This window comes from Schistocerca americana, chromosome 3 (genome assembly GCF_021461395.2).
Source record: "Schistocerca americana isolate TAMUIC-IGC-003095 chromosome 3, iqSchAmer2.1, whole genome shotgun sequence".
NCBI lineage: Eukaryota > Metazoa > Arthropoda > Insecta > Orthoptera > Acrididae > Schistocerca > Schistocerca americana.
The window spans coordinates 475,246,912-475,267,991 of NC_060121.1; the positions used below are offsets into that span (position 1 = coordinate 475,246,912).

Below are 21,080 nucleotides of genomic sequence, written 5' to 3' on the forward strand. Positions count from 1 at the left end.
AGACCACAACAACAGCAACGATTACAATGTATTTCTGCATTCTAAATTCTGTTACTTGGTCCTTGGTCCACATCACAATAAAAGGTGATTCTAAAACTGAACAGGAATTACTTACATATGGAGGATTGATGTCTCATTTCATAGAATGTATGTAACCATCGTAAAACATTTCTGTGGTGGAACATTTCTTTGCTGTTAAGATGCAAGGCAAATATCGTTATACTATGTTAAAGCTTTCCTGGCAACCATTCTTATTGTGAAAGACTGGTAGATGTCATAAAATAGGGCCACCTATGATCATCTTCTGTTCCTGTCTGATGCATCTATCTCACTACATTATAAAGAAGCGAGCAGCGGTGTTCAGATGTTTGATTCACCTTTCTGATGTAGAGACACTTCAGATTAACTGTGGGGAAATATACTATTAATATTGCATCAAACAGTTTTGATGTTGCTAAGCAATATTCATACAATTAATTTTAAATGAACACATCACCATTTGACTGTATTGTTCTTTATTTGATTACGACCCAAGTTTCGGCCTTCTATGCCATTTTCAAGTGACGGAGTTTATGTCATTAACACATATTGCAGGACATAAATATCAAAATGGGCCAAAAATTAAGAAAAACATTTGCTCCCCACAAAATTCCAGGTGTAAAACGATCATCTAATCATTTTACAAGATGCCTGATGTAAAACCATCATCTGATCTTTTTATAAGATGATGATCTTTTTACAAGATGATGATTTTACATCTGGCATTTTGTGGGGAGCAAATGTTTTTCTTAATTTTTGGCCAATTTTGATCTTTATGTCCATCAATATGTGTTAATGACATAAAATCAGTCATTTTAAATAGCCATAAAGGGCCGAAACCTGGGTCGTAATTAAATAAAGAACAATATAGGCAAACGGCTGTGTGTTCATTTAAAAGTATTAAATCACTCCAGACCATAACTTGGTATGCAGTACTGAGGTTAGCCAACAACTCTCTAGTTGATTTAATCGTATAATTAAACCTGAAATTAACAGTAATCGGTCATTTCACTTACACGTCCGCCCCTGTAGCCAAAGTACACCGGAGGTGTTACAAGATACAGCCTGCATCGTTCATTTGACTCAAGTGCAATATGGTGCATAATTCATGTTGAACGACATAAACTTCAGGGTTATGAATTGAAACTGCAAGTATATGTGTATACTCTGACGGGCATGACAGTCACCTGGTAGGAAGCTATGGACGCAATTGAATACTTTGAAGCCTAAACTGACGGTAAAGACGGAATTTCCCCGTATGAAAGGAGATTCTAACAAATTACAATACATGGCTAATATGAGGCCAAATGTTGAACAATCTTGAGAACAATATGCAGGAAAGCAAGGAACGAGACTAAATGAAACTTCACTAAGTTATGGCTGCTCTACTTTTATAGTAAGAATTTCAGAAAAATACAAATGTCAGACATATGGCCTGGGATCAGAGACTGGTTAGATTTAAAAAATGATAATGCTTGGAGCAAGTAAACTATTTTAAAATAGAATGAAAGAAAATAAAGAAAGAAGGCTCACAAAATTGAACAGCAAGCAATAATATAGAACATTAAATGAAATTCAAGTCTAATGCTAGAAAGGAAGTCGGTAATAACTTACTCTACCATGACGGGAACTGGGGAATTACTTACTCCTTGAAGGAAGAAGCACAATTTCTGAATATCGTTATTATATGGTTTTAATTAGAGCCTCCACGAAATAAAGTGACACAATTCATATTTACTTGTTTGAAAGTGCATCACATAGGTCCGACACTGATTTTTTTCCAGGTGAAGGTTAAAACTTTCCAACTGACACTCGTGCTTGTAGTAATATTAAAGAATACTGTAATCCATAAACGGAAATATATAGCGGGGAGATAGCTCGTTTTACATTGTGTGTAACCGGCAGAACGTTTGTATGCATGTGGATGTTAAACAATGAAATAAGCTGGACAGAATAGATGTACTTGAAACATGGATTATTAGAAAAATAGATGCAGTATGAATTGCTGACAATTGGAAAATTAGAAATAGCAGAGAGACATACGAAACTATAGAGAAACTCGTAGAACTAATGGAAAATCGATGAGTGATGTTCTTTGGACATCTCTATCGAATAAATAAAAACACTATAACCAAAAAATATTTATGTATTTCCGGAAGGAGGAACCGAGTATAGCAAGCATACCGACATAAGCGGAAGCTAGAAAGAAACATCAAAGAACCGGAAATACAGAAAGATACCTTTTTTAGAAAAAATCGCTAAGTTTAGAAGGCTTTTAAGTTAGAAGAAATAAGAATTAAGGAACAACATGGACAGAACAAAAGAATAGGTAATGTGAGGTGAAATAGCGAACTACCACGAAAGGCGAATCCTTACATGATCCTAGCTGATCAATGAGAGAAGTTTATATTGTACAACTAGTGCTTAGGTATGAAAGTTTTGCGATGTACTTCCGCAAAAGCAAAAACCGTAAGGAAAAACTTCTACATTCAAATAAAATTTGTATATTTTAAGCTACTAATGATGCCTTAACTGTGACGAAACTTCTCTGCTATAACAAATATTGCCTTTACTCAGAGGCACACCGTCGGTATTAACGTAAAATCACCAATGAAATATTAAATACAACTCCTAAACTATTACAACTAACAGGCGCAAAAGGAAGTGTGAAACGATTTTTCACAGTATTCGTATCAGAAGTGCAAAAAGAGACCGAAAAAGATTCTGCGATTACTCCCTATGCGGAGGACGGTACGGTATCCAGAGGAATACCACCCCCAGCTAGTCGTTTGGTGTAGAGGACGCTCGCTCGGTCCAACTCCTGGGCTGCAACTTGCGGGCACCTGGACCTGCGAGCCGTTAAGCCCGGAACGACTTGAGCAGAGGCGCCGGGTTAGGGCATTACGCGGGATGGTCGGCTGTAACGGCCGGATTCGACCGTGGCGAACCAGTGCGTCGGCGGGGCCGCAATTGTCGCCGCCGACTCACAGGTCACAGACTTTCATCTCTGAGCAGCGCCCACCCCAGCCCAGAGGTTCGTGAGTTACGGCCGAGAGGTGCACAGCTTCTCGTAGAAAGTGAACTTCCTCAACTACGCACAGCGACCAGGAGCGTGCTCTCTGAATAGAAATATAGTGCTTTCCGAGATGAGATAGGAAAGGAGAAGTGATAAGGATGATTTTTGAATACACAGAGGAAGGCACGGCAGTTGGGTCCCTCCTGATTGCTTTTAAACTCAGCAATCTTCCTGACTCTACCAAAAATGGAAAAATAATGCTATCATTCACCGACTAGTAAATTCATCGTAAAAACAAAACGAACTGCAAAATTATTTAAAGAAGATACCTGTATAATGCGAATAGTAGTAACTGACTATACAATTTTGAAGTGTGTGAAGTCCTCCACATTAGTACCAAAAAATACATTAAATTTGGGTTACAAGATAAATCACACAAATTTTAAACGTTATCAACTAAATATACAGAGAATGCAGGTACAGACAACTCAAATTATATCCATTACACAGAAAATGTAGGGGAATTTTCCGTTTTCATATGAGTCCCTGGCCTGCTCAACCTGTTGCGAAACTATTTCCGCGGATCAATAACGAGGGTGAAAGGTGGCACGGGCGATGGTCTCACCAGCTTTCCCCTCGTACTGTCTTCACGAATAAAGATTGTAATGTACGTATAGTCAAGTGCTGTGTACCGCTGACTTTACCTTTACCTGTTACATAGAAAATACTGTGGGTGGAGACCAACCAAAGACTACAGTTTATTGGAAGAACACTTAGAAGATGCAACGGATCTATTAAATAGACTGCCTGCACTATGGTGGTTCTCTTCTAGAGCACTACTGTACGGTGTGACATTCTTACCTGATAGGACTGACATAGGACATCGAAAAGTTTCAAAGATGGGCAGCCCATTTTGAATTATCATGAAATGGGGGTTTGGTGAGACCTTATCACGAAATTTCAATTACCAATATTTTCCTCCAGACGCAAAAATAGTTTTTTGACTCCCTGAGATCCATGTTAATAAAATAAAAGAAATGGAGGCTCCTACGGAAACATACAAGTGCTTATCTCTCTCTCGTGCTGTTCAATAGTGAATGTAATACTTCGAATCTTCTGCAAAAAACTTAAGTGTGAATTGAAGTTCAGTCACGTAGATGTAGATACTGTTACTCATGTGTAGTTTCAGTTACTATTTATACCTTTTTAGGAAAACTATGCCGACTATCCTGAGAAACAGTTCATGCTTAGTAGTTAAGATACTATTTTTATCTAAATTTAATTTCACGTTATTTGTATGTATGCGCTTTATTAGTTGCCAGACCTGGAACCAATGATTGTTTGCCTATGACACCTACAATTTCATTTCATTTGCACAATTCACTACCGTCGTAATAGACCTCGTGTTGTATCCCTTTTATATAGAAAATTACGTGTAACCCAAGTTTGCTAATTGTCTCCTCTCAAAAAACATATATTTTATGTTGGATCTAAAGCTTCACCAGTTTCCAATCATGGGCACTTCCAAAAATCCATTTCAATATTGCATTGAATATATACTTTAACATTCTCCCAAACTGCAACACAAAAACCTGTGTGTGAACGAAAGAGAATTTGTCCCACACTCAGGATACGAGTCAGTGCACAGATGTCGGACATCACGCTACACATGAACTAGATCCATGATATTATATGATGTGAAGTGAGGCAATGAGAGATTCTAATCGACGTAGAATGGAGTACAAAAGGTTCAGGAAATTATGTTCCAAGTCGTTTGTATGCAACTTCGCAAAGCCTCAAAGAGATTTTACGTGAAATCACTGATGCACAATCTGTCAACTAACCACGTCCCATACCTGTTCGATTTGCGAATCACCATGACGATGTTAAACGTGTAGGATGCGGTTGTACGGGAAGAATAGACGCTAACGGAAGGGTATGGGTTTGGTACTGAGATGGAGTTAGGTTACATCATGACATCAGATAGAGATACCGAAATCAGATACTGGTTTGTAAGATGTAGCGAGGAGCAGATGTAGACTCAGATCACAATTTACTGGTGATGAAGAGTAGGCTGAAGCTTAAGAGGTTAGTTAGGAAGAATTAAGGAGCGTAGAAGTGCGATACGGAAGTACTAAGAAATGAAGAGATACGCTAGAAGTTTTCCAAAGCTATAGGTACAGCAATAAGTAACAGCTCATAAGGTAGTTCCGTTGAAGAGGAAAGGACATCTCTAAAAGGAGCAGAGGAGTTGGAGAGAAAAACATATTTACTAAGAAGTTAAAGCCGAAGAAACTATGGGTAACAGAAGAAATATCTCAGATAACGAAGAAGGAAGGAAATATAAAGAAATTCAAGGATGTTCCGGTATACAGAAATACAAGTCGTTGAGGACAGAAATAAGTACTCAGTTCAGGGAAGCTAAGCCGGAAATGCTGCATGAAACATGTGAAGAAGTCGCAAAAGAAACTATTGTCGGAAGAACCGACTCAGCGTATAAAGAGTCAAAGCAAGCGTAGTAATATTACGAGTGCAACGGGACTTCGACTGCTACATGGAGAGGAGACAGCGGACAGATGGAAAGAGCACGTTGAAGGCCTTTATGGGGAGGATGATTTGTATGAATTGATAAAAGAGGAAACAGGATTCAATTTAGAGGAGATAGGGGATCCAGTATTAGAATCAGAATTTAAAAGTGCTTTAGAAGACTTAAAATCGAAAAAGGGAGAAGAGATGGACACGATTTCATCAGACTTTCTAAAATCATTGGGGGAAGTGGCAACAAAACGACTATTCACGTTGGTGCGTAGAATGTATGGGTCTGGCGTCATACCGTGTGACTTTCGGAAAATATAATGCACACAATTCCGAAGATTTCATGAGATGACAAGTGTGAGAATTACATCATAATTAACTTAACATTCCTGCATCCAAGCTGCTGACAAGAATAGTATACAGATGAATGGAAGAGAAAACTAAGGGTCTGTTCGATGATGATCAGTTTGCCTTTAGGAAAGGTAAAGGCACCAGAGACATATTTGTGACATTACGACTGCTAATGGAAGACGACTAAAGAAAAAGCGGCAAGACACGTTCGTACAATTTGTTGACCTGGAAAAGCGTTCGACAATGTAAAATGGTGCAAAATATCGAAATTCTGAAGCAATTGGGGAAAGCTATAGATTTAGACGGGTAATATGCGACTTGTACAAGAGAGAGGAGTCAAAAATAACATTGCAAGACCAAGAACGAAGTGCTCGCGTTGAAGAGGGTGTAAGACAGGGATTAGTCTTTCGCCCCTACTGTTCAATTAATACATCGAAGAATCAATTACGGAAATAAAAGGTTCAAGCATTCAATTGAAATTCAAGGAAGACGAAACTAATGAGAAGCAGCAGAAATGAGAACAGCGAGAAACTTAACAAAGGGATTGATGGCGAAGAAGTAGGTGACGTTTAGGAATTTTTCTACCTGGGCAACAAAGTAACCATCGGTTACTTTGTCATTGACGGTCGGAGTAAGGAGACCACCAAAAGCTGCGTAGCACTAGCAAAATGGCATTCCTGGTCAGGAAAAGCTTACTAGTATCAAACATAGGTCTTGATATGACGAAGAAATTTCTGAAAATGTACGTTTGAAACAGAGCATTGTATGGTAGTGAAACATGGACTGTGGGAAAGCGATTGAGATGTGTTCTACAGAAGAATGTTGAAAATTAGATGGACTGGTAACGTAAAGAATGAGGAGGTTCTGCGCAGAATCGGCCACTTTTCTCACCTGATGTTCTGAATGTGGTATGCCTGAAGTACCTCTGGTTCTCAAAGTTCCCTGACTTTTAATTTCCCGCAGAGGTCTGGCTCGTTTCATTGGACCCGATATCACTTTTCGTATGAGAGACTGACGGAGAATCGAAGATGAAGCAACTACTCGTACCGCAGATCTGGTCAGCTGCGAGAATGTTGACGGGAAATAGTCCATTCGTTGCGTTTTTCCAGTGTCGCGAAAACATTGTCGGCAGCACTGTAACTGTCAGTAACGGCTCTGCAGATGGCTTAGTGTTCGTCTGTGATGACATTGCCTTGGCCTGTAACCGATAAAAGCTGCACAAAAACCTCCGTTATTACCTGATTGCACGTAATCTTCACTGTCTTGACTGCATTGCATTACGGTGAGGGAAAACCCGACGCCTAGAGATTGGTCATTACGATCCACTGCAACTCTCCTAATAGCTCATACGCTGTTTGACGTGTACGTGGAGCATTTGCTCTACCTTTTACCCTTCCTTTTGGTTTGACTGCCTTCCTTTCAATATACTTGGTGTAATAACACAACCAGCTACGCAAGAGTATCCAGAGGTGTACCTGCTTGTACGTCCTATCCCTGAAGTTGTAATCACTTGCTGTTACTACAGCGCAGGAGACTCGTAACTCAGAGGGTACAACAAAAGAGATGCTCTCAAGTCACATGTAGGTCATTTATCATGTGGGTTAATCTCACTTCGCTTGGCATTGGCAGCATTGCCCATCGGTATGATGCACGAATATTATCTCCTTAAATCATTTTCTGACTTTCCAATTAAGGAATTCAGTCTACATTGCTAAAGGAAGCATAAATTCAACTACTCACAGGAATATGTTATAATTTAAGAAATAGTCGAAACCACGAAGCTGAAAATCATAAGAACAACAAGTTCAACTCGGGAGGTAATACAGTAAATTTACTTTCTGATCGTATAGATTTAGTCAGCATTTTTGTCGCACAGCTTTTTATCGTTTCATTATGAGCATTTTAAGCGAAGAAGTGTTTCTTAGCTTAGTGACACTTTATGCAGATGCCCTCGTTATATCCTCTTGGTTCTTCTCTTAGCCCATGTTTCTGATACAGTATTATGTAATTCACACATAACACTTATTGTTAATCATTCTAAGCCGTATGTGGATAACATTCCCGTAGTTTATGAGGATTATGTTATGCATCTGCAATTTTAACAAGCATTGAAGTCCTACATTTGAATGATGTCGGTGGGTTCTCCAACTATTCTTCCTATGCATGTGACTTCAGCCATTACCAGAACGTGATGTGACAGAGTGAAGTAGTCGTGTATCGTTCCATGGATTTTATCAACCATGAAAACGATTTGAAATGCTGTAATAGAGGGCGACTGGAGAAAGGGTGCAAGTTGAAGCTTTTCAGCGCAGATTATTTTTGTCCTGTAATAGTTGTTTCTCTATCTGGAATTGTTAATTCATCATAATTTTCCTAAGCAACTCAATTTGTTAATCGTTTCCTCAACACGTTGTTTCATAGTGAAGGTGATAACCACAGAAGAATTTAAATATTTCTTAGTGTCGCCGCATGTGTAACTACCGAGTTAGGTGGTGCAGAAACTTCCACCCTGGATTCACAGTTTGGAGCAGCTATGTTCGAATCCCTGCTCGACGATACAGATTTAGATTTTCCGTAGACTCTGTAAAATTGTTACGGGGAGCACTGTAATGTTACTTGGAAAAGAGCTGGGCTTATTTAATTTCCAGTGGTTCTCCTATTCGAGTTTGTACTCTGTCATCACTTTATAGGGAGGACGTTATACTACATTCCTTCCCACATAAATTATGAATTTCCAGCTCATTATTTGTGACATTTCGCTAAAATTACATCCTACAGTCTCGTTTTGAACAAAGATAATTTCTTTACGAGTATAGAACCAAAAACAAAGTTGACTTTGCCTGAAAATCTTAACGTAATACATTTTGGGTGTTTACCATTTTTCTCTGATATTTCCTGGTGGTAGGAGGATTAGCTGTTGACGTCGCTTTAAATAGGACTGGCGGGATTGCTACCGGATGCCTGAGGCCTACATCTGCCCATAAAATTTACCCACTCTTGGCGATAGCACCGCGAAATGACGCAACCTAGTACAGAGGAAAAATCACCAAACAGAACCACGGCACTTAATGTACAACCATCAAACTGCTCCAACTCATCTTAAATTAAGGAAGAGCTTTAACCAACGGACACTACCGCTGGAAGGTAGACGTGACCTCTGTAAATTACACATCTGCACCCCAAAGGGAAAAAAACACAGAGCAGCAACTGCAGTTCATGGAGAGCACTGAAGAGATTACGAACAGGTGCCGTAAAATGCAAAGTAAACTTGCCGCTCTTAAAATGGCCAGTGCGACTGGGGAGGATCAGAGACGGTTAAACACTTGTTCATGTAGCTAAGTGAGAAGTTCATTCGAATAGCGAAAGATCTGTTTTTATCCAATTAAAAGGGCCATTAAAGCTGCAGAATTTGTGCGAAAAGTGTTCATATGTTCTCTCCCGAAAATGGAAAGTGATAAAGTAACTGAATAAAGAACGCAAATAAAGGACGAGTCATCTATATGAATTCGAGGTTATAGCGTGAATGATGTAATAGTGATATATGAGCATTATCATGGGAACTTCGATGTCGCTGGCGAACGTAGCAATGTCAGAATGCAGATACAAATATTATTAATCGGCGGTATGGTTAGACGCGTAGTGCAGGCTGCTCTCAGCATTTATCTCCGCTGATGTTGGCGTCGATAGTATGATGCTGCCGATCTCTGTGGGAATCGATATCTGACATAAGATATATTGTTACATCCGTATATCCATCTTCAATGGGAAATGGGACCACGGCTGGTCAGTATGTGAGAATTTATGGAGCGACCTTCAGCCGTGTGCTTTAAAATTCTATTATTCAGTGCAACGAGCTTCAGTGCTACGCTGCACCGACATTAGTCCATCCAGCGGCAATAATTGGATAGAAACCAATCATCCATCCAGCCATTACAAAGTGTAACAAGCCCAGGGGTACAATTGGTGGGATCCCTTTAACTGGTTCTCGTTTCGCGTTTCTTGACCGTGCGCCCTGACCACACCACGTACCTGATAATCCCGCGGCGGTCGTACTGTTCCGCTCCACACTGCTGCTAGCGTGCCTGAAATTATGTATCTAAATATGCAAGCAGGTAAGGGGAGCCACTCAACGTCAAACACAAAACTGTCCTACGTCTGGTATGAACATCTATATTCTGAGGCGATATGAAAATCACAGGTTGCACTGTTTACACTCTAAGTCACAAGTGATGCCAACTTCTAGATAATTGTGTGTCCATAACATCACTTGGACGAGAGTGCTCGTAACCGGACGCAGCGCGGATGATTGTTGATGATGCGGAAGCCGAATAATCGAATGGAAAGTTCTTACGCTCGCCACACATGCACAGATTTCTTTTGGTGCCAGTCCTCCTTGACACTAGTTTTCAGTTCTCAGTCCTCACTTGTATGAGCGTGCGCGTAATCGTCGCGGCGCTCCTGATTGTTGATGATGCGTTCGCTGCAAGACAGTGGCACTTGATTGCATTCTTTTACGGTAACATTTTTATTGCTTCGCATTAGTTCATTCTGAGAGGCCGAACACGGAGCGGATGATTGATGTACGCTGCGACACGCAACTAGAGGATACACAAATACGTTATTGGCGGCACTGCTCATTTTTAATTACATCATGACGCACTTTCCTCTGAATCACTTCCATATTTCAGTATTTTACCGTAACACCACTTCTAGTAACACTTCAACTTCCATAACAACAATGCCTCCCACATGCAGTGCTACCCACAACACAACATAACAGTTCCGTGTCCCGTGCTCGACTCTGCAAACGCGCTGCCCGCAAAGATACTCCCCAACTAAACCTGTGATATGACAATGGGCTTACAAAGGGACAGTGTTAAACTGACTTCTGCAGATATATGCATGGAGGGCTCACTTCTTACATCAAACAACAAATGGTCCGGATTGCATCCCCATATTGTATTTTGTATCGAAATGGGACTTACATTGGGACGCTTGGCAGTAGCAGGCGACATTCTTGCAAAATCGTCCACTCAAGATCAGATTAAGACGCAAAACAAACAGTGCGATCCGTCCTCCTATTCATATGCTGTTGGAAAAAGTTCTTCAAAAACTACACGCAGAAGAGCCCTAACATGATTTGGATATTGTCCCAATTTAGAATGTTGCTACGAAGTTTAGAGTTTTCAGTGAAGTAAGCGATGTACATTGTTGGATACTAAGATACAGGGCCGGCCAGTGTGGCCGAGCTGTTGTAGGCGCGTCAGTCTGGAACCGCGTGACCGCTACGGTCGCAGCTTCGAATCCTGCCTCGGGCATGTATGTGTGTGATGTCCTTAGGTTTGTTAGGTTTAAGTAGTTCTAAGTTCTAGGGGACTGATGACCTCAGATGTTAAGTCCCATAGTGCTCAGAGCCATTTGAACCATTTTGAACTAAGATACAGAAAATTACTCAGGAAATTTTAATGTATGTCATGTGTAACATCGCCACGTGAGATTTTTGATACATAATCTTTGGTGCGCAGGTGTCCTGGAGGCGCACAGGGCGGGCCAGATTGCGTCGCTGGTGGGCGTGGAGGGTGGACACTCGCTGGGCAGCTCGCTGGCCGTGCTGCGCACCTTCTACAGCCTGGGCGCGCGCTACCTCACGCTCACCCACACCTGCCACACGGCGTGGTGAGTGTGGCTCCACCTGAGATACTAAGAGATGTACTAGCTACTACGTACTGGGTGTTCGCTGCCCAATATGTGAAACCAGAGCTGGTAATGTTGTTGGACACTGTGTTCTCGACGAACTCGACGTTCCAATTTACCGAAAGGTGCCCCATTGGGCTCAGGTCAGAAACAATTCATATTATCACAGATGCTGTTTTATGACAGGTTACATGCTGATACAAATGGCCATTGTCTATGAACTGTTCCTCCATTGTATGATGCAAGCAATGCTGTATGTTCATATCTTTCCGCATTTAGCGGATTCATAATCACAATAATGGGACCACACGGTAACAACGAAAATCACCTCCATACAGTAACACCATCTCTTCTGTGCCTCACAGCTGCCACTATGTGTGAAGGCAGGTATGGTTCTCAAGGAGGTTGCCAAACCCAGACGCTTCCGTCGAACTGCCACGGTCTATAGAGTGATTCTTCAATCCAAGTCACTCGTTTCCAGTCACCCATGGTCCAATAACGTCGTTCATCACACCACCTCCAGCGTCACTTAGCGCTGAGTGCAGGAATGTATGGCTAAAGGGAAACTGCTCTGTCCCTGTATCCTATTCTTTCTAACTCCCTAGCCACAGTCGTCGTGCTAGCTGAAATTGTAGTAGCACTTTGAACTCACGAGGATTTACCCTCCACTGATTTTATGCCATTTCTTATAAACAACCTACGCAATGTTCGACGGACCACGGCCACCGGATCATAACGTCTGCCTAGCATTGCCTTATCCGTGGTTGTTCCTCCGCAGACCCACTTCACAAAGGCATCAACAGAAATTTGCTTGGCAACTTCAGAATGATCGAAATGTCGCTGGTGGTAATATTCGTCAGGACAATTCCAATGACAACTCCTCTTACGAAACTCCTTTAATGGAAGGAGATAGTTCCGATTTCTAAAACAGTAAAAAGTGTTTATGAAGTGAAAAGACAAAACAGTGTCTGTCATGAAAACGTTATTGAAAGCCACTTCTTCCTCAACAGCGTAGGCAGCTCTACAGTAAACTTCGCAAAATATAATCTCAAAATGGACTTGTATAAGAAACGGAAGTCCTGACCTATTTTTTCCTTGTATTTATTACGTAATTTATTTATTTATTCATACGCAAAAAAATTAAAATATGTAAGAAATGATTTTGTTCATTACAGTTCTATGACTTGAAACGTTGTGCTGTACTTCTGCACTTTTTTTATCATAAATAAAACGCAGTCCACAGCATTAATGGCTCTTAAAACAAAATTTAATAGTCATGGGTGACTGGTATTCGGCAGTAGGACAAGGGAGAGAAGGAAACGTAGTAGGTGAATATGGATTGGGGGTAAGAAATGAAAGAGGAAGCGGCCTGGTAGAATTTTGCACGGAGCACAACTTAATCATAGCTAACACTTGGTTCAAGAATCATAAGAAAAGGTTGTATATATGGAAGAAGTCTGGAGATACTGACAGGTTTCAGATAGATTATATAATGGTAAGACAGTGATTTAGGAACCAAGTTTTAAATTGTAAGACATTTCCAGGGGCAGATGTGGGCTCTGACCAAAATGTATTGGTTATGACCTGTAAATTAAAACTGAAAAAAAAAAAAAACTGGGAAATTAAGGAGACGGGATCTGGATAAACTGACTAAACCAGAGGTTGTTCAGAATTTCAGGGAGAGCATAAGCGAAAAATTGAGAGGAATGGTGGAAAGAAATACAGTAGATGAAGAATGGGTAGCTTTGAGGGATGAAGTAGTAAAGGCAGCAGAGGATCAAGTAGGAAAAAAGACTAGGGCTAGTAGAAATCCTTGGGTAACAGAAGATATATTGAATTTAATTTATGAAAGGAGAAAATGTAAAAATGCAGTAAATGAAGCAGGCAAAAAGGAATACAAACGTCTCAAAAATGAAATCGACAGGAAGTGAAAAATGGCTAAGCAGAGATGGCTAGAGGACAAATGACAGGATGTAGAAGCTTATCTCACTAGGGGTAAGATAGATACTGCCTACAGGAAAATTAAATGGACCTTCGGAGAAAAGAGAACCACTTGTATGAATATCAAAAGCTCAAACGGAAAGCCAGTTCTAAGCAAAGAAGGGAAAGCAGAAAGGTATAAGGAGTATATAGAGGGTCTACACTGGGGCGATGTACTTGAGCAAAATATTATGGAAATGGACGAGGATGTAGCTGGAGATGAAATGGGAGAAATAATACTGCGTGAAGAGTTTAACGGAGCACTGAAAGACCTGAGTCGAAAGAAGGCCCGGGGAGTAGACAACATTCCGTTAGAACTACTGACAGCCTTGGGAGAGCCAGTCCTGACAAAACTCTACCATCTGGTGAGCAAGATGTATGAGACAGGCGAAATACCCTCAGACTTCAAGATGAATATAATAATTCCAATCCCAAAGAAAGCAGGTGTTGACAAATGTGAAAATTACCGAACCATCAGTTTAATAAGTCACCGCTGCAAAATCATATCGCAAATTCATTACAGACGAATGGAAAAACTGGTAGAAGCCGACCTCGGGGAAGATCAGTTTGGATTCCGTAGAAATATCGAAACACGTGAGGCAATACTGACCCTACGACTTATCGTAGAAGAAAGATTAAGGAAAGGCAAACCTACGTTTCTAGCATTTGTAGACTTAGAGAAAGCTTTTGACAATGTTTACTGGAATATTCTCTTTCAAATTCTGGAGGTGGCAGGGATAAAATACAGGGAGCGAAAGGCTATTTACAATTTGTACAGAAACCAGATGGCAGTTATAAGAGTCGAGGGGCATGAAAGGGAAGTAGTGGTTGCGATGGAGTGAGACAGGGTAGTAGCCTCTCCCCGATGTTGTTCAATCTGTATATTGAGCAAGTAATGACGGAAACAAAAGAAAAATTCGGAGTAGGTATTAAAGTCCATGGAGAAGAAATAAAAACGTTGAGGTTAGCCGATGACATTGTAATTCTGTCAGAGACAGGAAAGGACTTGGAAGAGCTGTTGAATAGAATGGACAGTGTATTCAAAGGAGGATATAAGATGAACATCAACAAAAGCAAAACGAGGATAATGGAATGTAGTCGAATTAAGTCGGGTGATGCTGAGGGAATTAGATTAGGAAATGAGGCACTTAAAGTAGTAAAAGAGTTTTGGTATTCGCTGAGCAAAATAACTGATGACGGTCGAAGTAGAGAGGATATAAAATGTAGACTGGCAATGGCAAGGAAAGCGTTTCTGAAGAAGAGAAATTTGTTAACATCGAGTGTAGATTTAAGTGTCAGGAAGTCGTTTCTGAAAGTATTTGTATGGAGTGTAGCCATATATGGAAGTGAAACATGGACGATAAATACACTCCTGGAAATGGAAAAAAGAACACATTGACACCGGTGTGTCAGACCCACCATACTTGCTCCGGACACTGCGAGAGGGCTGTACAAGCAATGATCACACGCACGGCACGGCGGACACACCAGGAACCGCGGTGTTGGCCGTCGAATAGCGCTAGCTGCGCAGCATTTGTGCACCGCCGCCGTCAGTGTCAGCCAGTTTGCCGTGGCATACGGAGCTCTATCGCAGTCTTTAACACTGGTAGCATGCCGCGACAGCGTGGACGTGAACCGTATGTGCAGTTGACGGATTTTGAGCGAGGGCGTATACTGGGCATGCGGGAGGCCGGGTGGACGTACCGCCGAATTGCTCAACACGTGGGGCGTGAGGTCTCCACAGTACATCGATGTTGTCGCCAGTGGTCGGCGGAAGGTGCACGTGCCCGTCGACCTGGGACCGGACCGCAGCGACGCACGGATGCACGCCAAGACCGTAGGATCCTACGCAGTGCCGTAGGGGACCGCACCGCCACTTCCCAGCAAATTAGGGACGCTGTTGCTCCTGGGGTATCGGCGAGGACCATTCGCAACCGTCTCCATGAAGCTGGGCTACGGTCCCGCACACCGTTAGGCCGTCTTCCGCTCGCGCCCTAACATCGTGCAGCCCGCCTCCAGTGGTGTCGCGACAGGCGTGAATGGAGGGACGAATGGAGACGTGTCGTCTTCAGCGATGAGAGTCGCTTCTGCCTTGGTGCCAATGATGGTCGTATGCGTGTTTGGCGCCGTGCAGGTGAGCGCCACAATCAGGACTGCATACGACCGAGGCACACAGAGCCAACACCCGGCATCATGGTGTGGGGAGCGATCTCCTACACTGGCCGTACACCACTGGTGATCGTCGAGGGGACACTGAATAGTGCACGGTACATCCAAACCGTCATCGAACCCATCGTTCTACCATTCCTAGACCGGCAAGGGAACTTGCTGTTCCAACAGGACAATGCACGTCCGCATGTATCCCGTGCCACCCAACGTGCTCTAGAAGGTGTAAGTCAACTACCATGGCCAGCAAGATCTCCGGATCTGTCCCCCATTGAGCATGTTTGGGACTGGATGAAGCGTCGTCTCACGCGGTCTGCACGTCCAGCACGAACGCTGGTCCAACTGAGGCGCCAGGTGGAAATGGCATGGCAAGCCATTCCACAGGACTACATCCAGCATCTCTACGATCGTCTCCATGGGAGAATAGCAGCCTGCATTGCTGCGAAAGGTGGATATACACTGTACTAGTGCCGACATTGTGCATGCTCTGTTGCCTGTGTCTATGTGCCTGTGGTTCTGTCAGTGTGATCATGTGATGTATCTGACCCCAAGAATGTGTCAATAAAGTTTCCCCTTCCTGGGACAATGAATTCACGGTGTTCTTATTTCAATTTCCAGGAGTGTAGTTTGGACAAGAAGACAATAAAAGCTTTCGAAATGTGGTGGTACAGAATAATGAAGAAGATTAGATGGGTAGATCACATAACTAATGAAGAAGTATTGAATAGGATTGGGGAGAAGAGAAGTTTGTGGCACAACTTGACTGGAAGAAGGGATCTGTTGGTAGGACATGTGTTGAGGCATCAAGGGATGACCACTTTAGCATTGGAGGGCAGCGTGGAGGGTAGAAATCGTAGAGGGAGACCAAGAGATGAATACACTAAGCAGATTCAAAAGGATGTAGGTTGCGGTAGGTACTGGGAGATGAAGAAGCTTGCACAGGATAGAGTAGCATGGAGAGCTGCATCAAACCAGTCTCAGGACTGAAGACCACAACAACAACAACAACAAAACAAAAACATTCTTATCGGCCCTTAAAATCGGACAGTTTCCTAGTGTAGCATCTAGCGTTTTCTTGATGATCTAATTTTTCATTTGTCTTATTACCTTTTTGCAGTGATGAGATGATAAGCATCTTCTCGTGGTACCAGAATCGATCACAAGTTTTGTGGAGACACATAAGTTATGTGTAGTCGGTGACAGAATTCGCAAGATCTCTTGCCGTATCATTATATTGAATTGCACAGCTCTATTGTCCATTAACGCCGCATAATATGCAAGGAGACAAACTGCTACCAAAGTATTGTCCGTAGGCGTGAAGTCGAAAAACTATCCGAGCATTGTCAGACAGTTTTATAAAATGTGGGACACCATCGCTACTGATTAATTTACCTGATGTGTATCCACTGTGTGTGTTAGTGCAAATGAGTCAAAACTTATCATAATAATGATATAATAACAGCCCTTTTTAGTAAAACATATATCCCAAATTGTCACGAATTAGCATGATAATACACACTTTCGGTTTTGAAACGATCTGCGTCTATATTCAGTCCACAGTCATAGTGAAATAGTGTTACAAGATTACCACGAAAATATGCAAATGAACCACTAGGTTTGATGTATAACGAAGCTCAGTTAACAAACTATTCTGCGCTACAAATATATCTTTACAACCGACGGAAGCATAACAAGCAAGAATTAAGAAGTGTGCAACTATGGACGTTCTTTCCCTTTAGATATACAATGCACAGAATCAAGGTAGTGTCAGAATTTATTGGGGGACGAGTTTTCTCAGTGATTCATTTAATGATTGCCGATATGCTGATAGTTGGTCTTTCTCAGAACAGGTAAAGATCTTGTCTCCATCGAGATCAGAACCGAAAATTGACGCACCCTTCGGCTGGAAGAGCGAACACTCTACCGCTTAGCTAACATAAAAACTGTAGCAAGACGATAATTTCACAACGTAAATGGTGAAGTAAGCTGTAGTTTTTGCAGAAGCGAGCTTCTTTCTTTCAAAAATATATATTTTATACATCTATGTCATCTGTTAAGTGAGAATTATTCAGAATATTTCATCTAAATGGCATTAAAATATCGAGTGAATTAACCAGAACAATTCTGATCCACAAATGCAAGTAAATCGACGGTCACTTAGTTTCCAAACGGGTTATACAATACAAATACCTGGAGTTGTCAGCTGGAGAGAAATCATGAGCTAAACGTGAAAAAAGCCTCAGTTATGAAGGTTTATTGCCTTGATCGCATGTAGGTACACTTGATACCTCTTTTCAGCCGATCTGAGCTGCCACCTTCAGATCTGAAGAGTTACAGAAATTACAAACTAGTACGCTGTTGTGGCTAAAATCGCAAATTAACGATTTTACATTTTACTGCCATAAACCGCACGTCTGTTTCTGCGCCATCGTAACGGACTGTGAATTTGAAATAAAAATTACCTTTACATAAATCATTAGAGTAAATACATAAATTCGAACATATGCCTAAGATTACCTCATGATGAAAAGAGAGTATGACATTAAAAAATATAATTGTATCCTCATAGCAACACAGAGAGATTCAGATGCAGTAAACCGGTCTAAGTTGACTGCCGGCTACATATTGTTTGGTACTAGTTGGCCTAATAGAGTAACACGGAGGAGTGGGGAGTACCACGAGATAGCAGTAGTCTCATGAATAATTATAAATATATTCCATCTTTTTAACAGTATATATGTTCGTGTAACAGTATATAAGTGAATATAGTGTGCATCATTTAAATTGGAAAATAGTACAATCCCAGTCTTTATTCGTGAGGCTGCTGCCATCTGGTGGTACTCCTCTGTATTACTGTATTAACCAGGCAGGTATACGGCAAACAACTCAGACATATACGTCATTTCTTGATTGGCCAGAGCTATATGACTGTGTTGCCTTCAGGACACAGTTGTATTTCTTAATGTGTTATTCTCTTTTCATAATGAGTTAGTATTTGCTTCGGCATATATTGTAATTTATATATTTACTGCAATAACTTACATAAAGTTAAGATTAATTTAGGTCCAAAGACTGTTACGATGGTACAAAAAAAAGTGAAGTTTATCACACAGCGTGATTTCATAACCTGTACACTGAGGGTACCTCAAAAAAGTTGTAAAACCTTTAATTTATATATACAGTTGCAATAGTGTAGTATTTTCATTTTTTGTGACATTGCAGATCTGATGATAACAGGTTAACCCTGCCAAAACTAATAGCCCAGTGTACCTACACTTGATCAAGGCAATAAAAATTTCATATCTTAAACTTTCTTAAGACTGTTATACAGTGTTGCCATTCCTCCGTTAGACGACCGGAAGAAGTGTTTGCTCATGTAATGTGTTCCATTACCTGGATGGCACCAGCGAAGCTCACCCTACGTAGATATGGCGTCACTGGCAGCCACCGCATTACCGAGCGAGGTGGTGCAGTGGTTAGCATAGAGGACTTGCACTCGAGAGCAAGGCAGTTCGAAGCCACGACCGGCCATCTAGATTTAGGTTTTCCGTGATTTCCATAAATCGCGCTATGCAAATCCTGCTATTGTTCCTTTGAAAGGGCACGGCCAATTTCATTCCCCACCCTTGTTACCATCCGAACTTGTGCTCCGCCTCTGATTACCACGATGTCGATGGTACGCTAAACCCAATCGTCCTTCATTCCTCTTTGCCACTCCATTGACTGGGAGCAGAAGTATGTAGCATAGGTCAAAGAGTTTTATTAGCGTTTCTGTAACTATGATAGGGATTAAATCGCAGGTACGAATAATACGAGTATCTTGATGCGGCGACTGCAGCTCTAACGTCATAAATAATGAGCGTGGGAAATTGCACGGGTAGCTCTTCTCTTCAACATCTGGCGTAGGTATTTTAGGCCTTATTTAAGCGAACTGCGAACGAATAAAAAAAAAAATCATTCAGTCTAACCGACTATCTGATCTACCATCCCCATACACAGTCAACATTACAAATGAATAACTTGTATTTCATTACTATGTACTTGAAAACAGTTTACCTTATGATTGTTTTCCTTGGGTGCATAATAACGCAAATGAAAAGACAAATTTACATCGCTCATAAAATGCAAATATCCACAAACAAATTTCATATGCAGAGAATAACATGTAATTTCAAAACAGAAAAGCAACCTGTGCAGGGATATCTTACATAACGGCCGAAAAATACCATAAAAAATTCGTGAAGAAAACTAAGCAGTGCACAATTGCAATGTAAGTTCGGTTCCCGATTCTGATTACCTGTAGGGTGAAGCTGTGTCACCAGAATGTAAAACAAGACAAGAAGCGCCGACAGTAAGAAAAATTAATTGTATAAAAACCAAAGAGACGAAAGTGCCGTCTGCTCGTAACGATTACAATTTAACTCCTGGCATTGCTTTGTGAATGAAAGCAAAAGTTTCTGGTGAAAGAGCTTTTTATTCCCAAAAAGCGTAAGACAGAGAGGAATCAAAGTAACAAGAACAGGTTGCTCTATTTAGTGTGGGCGGACTATCTATGCAATATCTTTCAGATCGAACATTTTGGTCGTAGTTTATTTCCCGTTTGTTTCACACCAACGACCCCTCTAGGCTATCACAACATTCATATGATAATTATCTAATTGTTAAAACAGACCGCTATGTTTAATATTACAGCACTTGCGGCCGAATCTAACTCAGTGTACAACGCTAACCGCAATTTCATATGTCTTGGAATCTGCTGGAAGAGTTCAATAACGCTTTTAAGATGTATCTTGCTGACATCAGTTTGTCTCCTGATACTGTTTTTTACTGACTCTTGCTTAACTAAAAGTTTGTGGACCGTATGAACAGGGCAAAATCAGGAGGAGGAACAGTCATGGAGACTAGGCACATAGCACCATCCGTCACCGTGGAATAACTTGAAAAATTGGAACACTGATAAGACAAGAAATCTAGGTAAAATGCGGTTGATGACATTAAATATGCGTTTCGAGACTAAACATAAATCATTTCTTCCGTATTCCCGTTTTGAAATCGCTCCTACACAGCAAACGAAAGCCTTATATCTGTAATTGAAGATATGTTCGAGTCGCTTCAACCACTACGGTAACCCGGTGTCACAGTGGGGTGTATCTACCACCAGGTGGATCCCAGTCCCAGCGCGATGCAATCCACAACCAGCACCCAACAGTTACATCGAAAAGCACACCAGTGATTGTTTCAGGAAGAGAGTCAGAAAGAAAGAATGAAACAGGTCACAAATCACAGGAAATGAAGTATC

The 21,080-nt window shown here is 41.3% G+C and overlaps 1 protein-coding gene across 1 annotated transcript in view; it reads left to right on the forward strand.

Moving 5' to 3' along the window:
- The window catches only part of LOC124606160 (dipeptidase 1-like), a 369,120-nt gene that overhangs the window by 228,608 nt on the left and 119,432 nt on the right, over positions 1–21,080 (forward strand). Inside the window, exon 6 of the mRNA XM_047138127.1 lies at positions 11,467–11,617. Within this exon, the coding sequence (XP_046994083.1) occupies positions 11,467–11,617 (151 nt within the window). The remainder of the gene's footprint in view (positions 1–11,466; positions 11,618–21,080) is intronic.